This window comes from Cephus cinctus, unplaced genomic scaffold (genome assembly GCF_000341935.2).
Source record: "Cephus cinctus unplaced genomic scaffold, Ccin1 Ccin1_scaffold0525, whole genome shotgun sequence".
Lineage (NCBI taxonomy): Eukaryota > Metazoa > Arthropoda > Insecta > Hymenoptera > Cephidae > Cephus > Cephus cinctus.
The window spans coordinates 61,773-68,695 of NW_014333186.1; the positions used below are offsets into that span (position 1 = coordinate 61,773).

The 6,923-nt window shown below is 38.8% G+C and overlaps 2 protein-coding genes across 11 annotated transcripts in view; both read left to right on the forward strand.

The window, feature by feature from the left end:
• Positions 1-83: 83 nt before the first annotated feature.
• On the forward strand, positions 84-908 carry LOC107268359 (M-phase phosphoprotein 6). Its single transcript, XM_015741060.2, has 3 exons — positions 84-339; positions 405-505; positions 565-908. The coding sequence occupies exons 1-3, from the start codon at positions 283-285 to the stop codon at positions 866-868; spliced, it is 462 nt and encodes a 153-aa protein (XP_015596546.1). The 5' UTR covers positions 84-282; the 3' UTR covers positions 869-908.
• A 237-nt stretch (positions 909-1,145) lies between these two features.
• The window catches only part of LOC107268360 (protein bric-a-brac 2), a 16,895-nt gene continuing 11,117 nt past the window's right edge, over positions 1,146-6,923 (forward strand). For 3 of the 10 annotated variants that reach the window (XM_015741064.2, XM_015741061.2, XM_015741062.2), the window contains exons 1-5: positions 1,146-1,583; positions 1,965-2,159; positions 2,237-2,434; positions 2,543-3,041; positions 3,143-3,202. In XM_015741064.2, the coding sequence (XP_015596550.1) occupies positions 1,974-2,159; positions 2,237-2,434; positions 2,543-3,041; positions 3,143-3,202 (943 nt within the window). In that variant the 5' untranslated portion in view covers positions 1,146-1,583; positions 1,965-1,973. Of the gene's footprint in view, positions 1,584-1,964; positions 2,160-2,236; positions 2,435-2,542; positions 3,042-3,142; positions 3,203-5,903; positions 6,120-6,357; positions 6,915-6,923 lie in introns of those variants that run through there. The other 7 variants (XM_015741066.2, XM_015741065.2, XM_025085685.1 and 4 more) reach the window with 6 other exon arrangements.

Below are 6,923 nucleotides of genomic sequence, written 5' to 3' on the forward strand. Positions count from 1 at the left end.
AAGTCGTTTTTACAAGCCAATCAGAACTATTCTTTTTCGGTGTTGCGATTGGCTCGTTGAAACGCCTCACTATTTGACCAATTAACCAACGGAGTGAAGACTCTTTCGCCGTTCAATATGTGAATTCACCAGGTCTTGAGTAGATCAAAATGCAGGGTTCGACTGCACATTTGTGCAGTGTGTAAATCGATAATCTACTTGTGGTAAATTGTTCTTGGATAGATTTAAGATATTTTGTGTAAAACTTCGTATGATAATAGTGACAGAATAATATTGGGCAATATGACGGGACGAGATCACAGTAAGGCAAAACTGTCCAAAGGAATTTTGGAAATGAAGGTATAGAAATAGATGGAGGTTAACTCACTGCAAAAAAACTATACATGTTTCTGGTTTTTTGGCAGTTTATGAAGAGAACTAAAGAAAAAGTGGAAAAACAACAATTTCAAGAAGAAGGAGAAGAATATTTTGAGAACTTGTTGACAACTCGTATGAAATCAGAAAAGTAGGTTTTTATTATCATTCTGTTTCTCCATGTATTGCAAAACTTTGTTTATGTTTTAGGGATAAATTTATAATAGAGCCAAGCTTCACATACTGCGAAAAGTTAATCGATGGTCGGCTGAGCTTTCAAGGTATGAATCCAGATATTGAAAGATTAATGGAAATTGAAAATGAAAGCAAACGAGTGATGCTTGAGAAGAAAAAGGAGACAGATATTTCTGATGAGCAAATGGCAAGACATATATCTCGTGGTGTTAATCCATTATCGCGACATCGTAAAGAGAAAAAGTATATAAGAAGAGTACAGGTCGAGGATGAAGAACCTATACCAAAAAAACCAAAATTTTTAAAACCTGTTGATTAATTCATATGTTCAAAAATAAAAAATCTATTTTATACAATCATACTCTTCATTGACTATCTTTCTCCCGTTCATCTACCTTGTTTATGTAAAAAATGTCATTTGCATCTAATCTGGTTATTTAAATATAACAAACAAAAACATTGCGTCATGTCCAGGTAACTTGCCGTGCTAGAGAAACTGGTGATAACAATGCCCAAATCTGCGCACCTACCATAGTGTTTTACCTTGCCTATATCTTGACTTGTGTCATGGAATAGTTTCATGAGAAGGCGGCTTAAAGCTTGTACAACAAGACAGGGAAGCCTATGCAGGGCGCGTGGCTTGTGCAGGAAGTGGGGCTTCTTTCGCGCATCTAACGCGTTTTCCTAGAGGAAAATGGCTACCAGCTGTCACTCGTGGGGGAAGCGCAATTGCTAAAGTGCAAGAAAGGTAGTTAAGCGTCTCTACAAGGAACCGACGAAGACAGCCGTGGGAGCGCGGCCGGGTGATCGAGAACTCTCGGGTGAACACGACGCGGAGTGACCGAGTGTATATCGGGTGACCAGTGCCGCAGTGCCATGAAACCCAAGTTTATTACACTGTTTACAGACACTCGTCCACACTGTATAAGTGACCACTAGCTGAGTCTACTGCTTCTGATACTTCGAATTTCACCGGCTCGTCGGACCCGTCTGACTCTCGACGCTCCTTTACCCTTGGGACGGTTCGCCGGAAGGTGAGGCACACCGTTCCAATATTCATGTTTGTCGAGAAAACTTTTGTCTTATCAATCGGACCGATACCTTGATCCATGCTAACCAACGACTCTTAAGATTAATGGATTAGATCTTTATTTCTAAGAAGTGACGAGAACGTTTTAAGATTATAGATATCCCTTATTTCTTTTTTGGCATTTTTATTTGGTAATTATTGAATGTAAGTAAATATGTTTCATAAGGATGAGAATTTTTGTGCATTTGAGTAAATTTAGATAATCTTAAAAATCTGTTGCAATATCACTGTTATGATTAAAATTAAGTATACTGTGCACTCTTCCACTATTTTTTATATCGACACGATATTACTCTTTACAAGACTGCTTCGTGTGCATTTTCAGAAGTGCAGTATGGGTTCGAGTCAACAGTTTTCTCTAAGGTGGAACAATTATTTGAAACACATAACATGTGCTTTTGACACTTTGCGCACAGACGAAGATCTTGTTGATGTAACCCTCAGCTGTGAGGGAAAGAGGATTAGAGCACACAAGATGCTCTTATCTGCTTGTAGCACATATTTTAGGGATCTGTTCAAGGTATTTCCTTAGTCTTTCCATATAGTGGTTAATGAATGTTTAGCAAATTCTAATATATACAATGTAATCTGATTTAGGAAAATCCTTGCCAGCATCCAGTCATCATATTTCGAAATGTTAAATTTGACGACCTAGCTGCGCTGGTCGACTTTATGTATCAAGGCGAGGTTAATGTAGTACAGGAACAGCTTGCCAGCTTTTTAACGACAGCAGAACTTTTAGCGGTTCAAGGATTAACAGATGGAACTGGCAAAGACAGCGATAGTCTTGTTGAGGTATGTAACTTGTATCCAAGCTATTAGTACAATTAAAAAAATTAATTTAAATAATATCCTTTGAACTATAAGTTGTTAATCGAATGAGCATAAATTCTTTTTTTTCAGGAGGATGATATTCCCAATGAGCCTGAGGTGCAGCTGCAGAATACGTCATCGCAATTGTCAGGAAATCAGAGCACAAAGTCTCCCGCGTCTCCCACACAATTTCATTCCGTCGAATTGCAGCCGGATACTCCGCCAAACAAGAGACGAAAATGTCGGGAGAGTTCAATCGGTCATTCAGAGAAAAACACGACGAATTCATCCTCAAAGGAAAGTGACAGTAAAACGGACGGTCAAAACATACCGGGCTCCGACCCGGTTGAAATCATCCCACTAATGCCTAATCTCAAACTTGAGATGCCTGAATACCTCGAACAGGATGGCAGCAGTTGCAGTTACGAGGAACAAAGCACTGGGGAAAGCTCTACCAATCGAATTGGAGTTGACGAGAAATCATCTAACACACCAGACCACGAACAAAAACCTGACATTAGTCAGACATTCTACTCAGCTAATCAGTCAGCCTCGGACACCCCTCATGATGTCAAACATCAGGACATAGGTAAGCTCTCTTGTACTAAGATATTTTTTTTATTTTCGTTGCAGTGTTTCAAAAATACAATACACCAAGAATATGCTTTATAATCATCATGTTCTTTGAAGGTCACCTACTGTCAAAACCGAGTACGTCAGGCGAGAGATTAACGCAGGACGCTATACAGGGTGAGTGTACAAACCAGCTGATATAATTTTAAACACCGTAGTTCAGGTTGTTGATTGTTGTCGATGCCGTATCCTAAGAAATTTGAAAAACCCGAAAACCTCCTGGAAACTTTTTCTTTTTTTTCACACATTACAATGCATCGTTACGTTGTGTTTACTATTTTTATAATATCGACAAGAATATTATCCAATCCCTTTATCAAATAACATTTGATCGCGTCATTGAAAACAAAAAATATTGAAGACAGAAGTAAAGGGAGTATGGCTCGACGGCACTCAAAGTTTTGTATCCGTCGATGCCTTGTATTAAAAAACAAAAACATTTATTACTTAAACGATCGTTCACAAGAAAAAAGAGCTAAAATTAGAGAACCTAAAAATTCTTTAGAAACCTTGTGCATCGGGGGTACAAAAGATCTGTACTTAAAAATGATGCGTCAATAGTAAGGAACGCTAATGATTCCTCGTTATTGACTTAATTAACTCCGAGGGGGTAGTTAGCAATGATATTACCAATTAATCAAAAGTCGTATCTACAATAACGGCTTAGTAGCCTTTGCAGCTTTTGCATTACTGATACACGCATTTCATAAAAAGTTGTACAAGACTTCTTGGGTTAAGGCGGAGTCAGCATTATGCCTTGGCTTATATCGGTGTAAGTTAATAAGCACAATAATTATTATAACTTATTAACTGCAAATGAGAAGCTATTACATATATCGCTGACTCAAGAACACACAGGTTTTCAACTCCAGGAAACATCCCTTGTGTAACTCTCTGTCACTTTGCGAATCTGACCGATCATTTATTTTCGCTTTTCTCCAATCTTCTATTTTTTTTTAATTCCACAATCTTCATTTCTCATCTCTTTCTCAACTTTTCTGTCTCTCTCTATCTCTATTTTTCTTTCCTCCTAAGATCCTCATCTATAACAGATCAATTGTTTTTGCTTTCGTTACCAGAAGTGTCGTCTGTCGCTCTCTTGTCACATTTATTATCACGGTCAGCTTCGCAAATTGCGTGTACATAGAAACGACGAATATGAAAGGGAAAAAAATGGTGAACGCAACGAGGCGATTTTCACTCCCTGAAAGCAAAAAAGAAAAAAATTTCTTTCAAACCTTCTACCCCCTCCACCCTCTTCTCACCAGGATCCATAACTTTCCCTACTTTTATTCATCCATCAACAATATCATTGGACTCTGTCAACTGTCCTAAGATGCCTTTTTAGTGTAAAGCGTGCATGGATTTCTGAATGTAATCGTGTGGTACAGGCACTCGGGTGTAGGTTGAGCTGTAGATAATTAGTAAGCATTGCCAAGTGCTGTATGTGTGCCGACAATCAGCAATGTTCCTTTAATAACTTGGACGGAGCCACCCATTATGTTCTACTACTCGTACGCACTAACAGAGCACTGCCTCATGAGGCTCCTGAAAGTTTTAACGAGAGGATCGATCAACACGTCCTCTCGTTTATGCGGGAGGGAATACTTCTTTCAATTTTCATCATTGTTATTATTATTTTCTTATCCTTCAAAAACATTCTCTCGGGAGGTACAAGTCTTTTCTTAAGGAGAGCAAGAGAGCGAGCGAACCTATTGAAAAACGAACATGATTTTACGACAACGAACAGAAAAATGGAAACTCGTGTTACCTTTCGTGCAGATGAGACAAACGAGGGAAACTACGTCGTATGTTTTTCTCGGTTATTCGTATCTGGAAGTTTCACGTCTACCGTCTATTGCACCGGGCGTGGGAACTTTGTTTTTGAACTTTTTGTTGTTAAAAAAATTGGTACTGTCACAGAGACTCGACGAAAGTGTATCGAAAATTAAAGTAAAATCAAGGGAACACAATCGTATGGGATTTTGATATAGAAAAAAATAAAATAAATTTTCACGAAAGCACCGAGATTTCGTTTTTCTATATCATTACATACATATACAAACTAATAATGCAAAGACTCTGTAGTGGTGGTGGTGATGGTGACAGTGGCATGTTTAAGCGATCTCTGGTGTACTTTCCAACCAACTTTTTCTCTCATCATGCTATCACGAGGTTCTTTCTTTCGACCGTAATCGGGTATCATTGATATAAAATGTTCCTAGGTAAGTAATTGATAAGAACAAAAAAAAGACGAAGCATATTTAAAAAAAAAAAAAAAGGAGAGAGAGAGAGGAGACACATCCAATACGGAGACCGAGGCATATCCGGTAGAGAAACGTGCATATAAATAAATGTGCTCGACGTTGCGGAATCAAAACCAAATTGTGAACCGGCGAGCCGTGCGCAATAAAAAAAAAATTAAAGACACGAGAACCGATTACAAGAACAAAACACAAGAGTGCAGAGGGAAAATAATCGTCGGAGACAAAAGTTACGTAATTTAATGTAAAAAGAACCTCTTAGATTTTCTTGTTTGATCGATCGTTCAAATAAACTATTGTCAGTTCTTCCAAACGTATCGCGCGTAACAGCGAGATCCCATCGAGGGTTGTAACAATGAAAATTAAAGAAAAAAAAGGATTTCCCTTCGCGACGGAAGCGAGGTCGAGTATCGGTTCTGCCGAGTGACCGAGTAGCAGGCCGAGAGGAATAGCGAGAGCAGCATCCTTTACGGAAAAAAAAAGGATCGAGGGAGATGAGGAGAGAGAAAAGTCGAAATTTAAATAAAACAAAATTTATACCTATTAAAATTTAGATGTCTGGTTGCCAGAAGGGTCGGAAGGGCACAGTGAGAGAGAGATTACGGAAGAGTGTACCTGTGTGTATAGGGGGAGCACATTGAACTAGCACCTGGCAATGCTACATTGTGGGTATTGGATCGCTGACACTAGACTGGCTTACGGCTACGGGTTGGTGCTGGGAATTGGATACACAAAAAAAAATAAATAAAATATAAAGTACAAAAAATAAATATACGTATCTCTGTCAATACATGTCTGTGTTTCGAGGATTGAACAGAATGACAAAAAAAAAGCAAGCAAGTAAAAGTTCTTTTTTCGATTTACAAAAAAAAAATTTACAAAAAAATATGTATATCTATATATTAAAAAAAAAAACAACACAACACAGTTACTAATGGTTGCCTGCATGTGCACATAAGAACTTCTAAGAGATTATCACTAACCGACGATTTGGCCAATTTTCTCCAGGAGGGATTACGTACGTATCTGGTCAGCCGCATAGCCTCAGCAAAGCAAACGGTCACGGGAAAGTATGTGTACACTGCAAGCGGCTCGGCGTGCTCACTTCACGTGGAAAGCTCAGGCAGACGCGCTTCAAATGTTGGCTCTGCAATGCCTGCCTCTGCCGATGGCCGTGTTTCGCGGAGTTTCACGAAATGCGCGCCATTCCGCACATCCCGCCTCCCTAACACCAACCTGAGACCAACCCCTTGGAAAATATCTGTAAATCACATTCCAATTTTTATCTTCATCTCATTGACTATCACGAATCATTTTGTTTTTGTTTCACACTCCTTGTACTAGATTTTTCTTGTTTTCTCTCTCGTACACAGCATTCCTGTTCCACCTCCTTCACTATGTAAAGCGTCGACTCAATACCCACAAGAAAAGAGCCCGCTGATCGACTTAATCAATTAAAATAAGAGAGCAGCAAAACTTTTATACGTACAATACCTTATACATACTCTTTTATACATGCATATATATTATACATATGTCCAGGATCGTGCGACCCCCCCCCCCCAGAAAAAAAA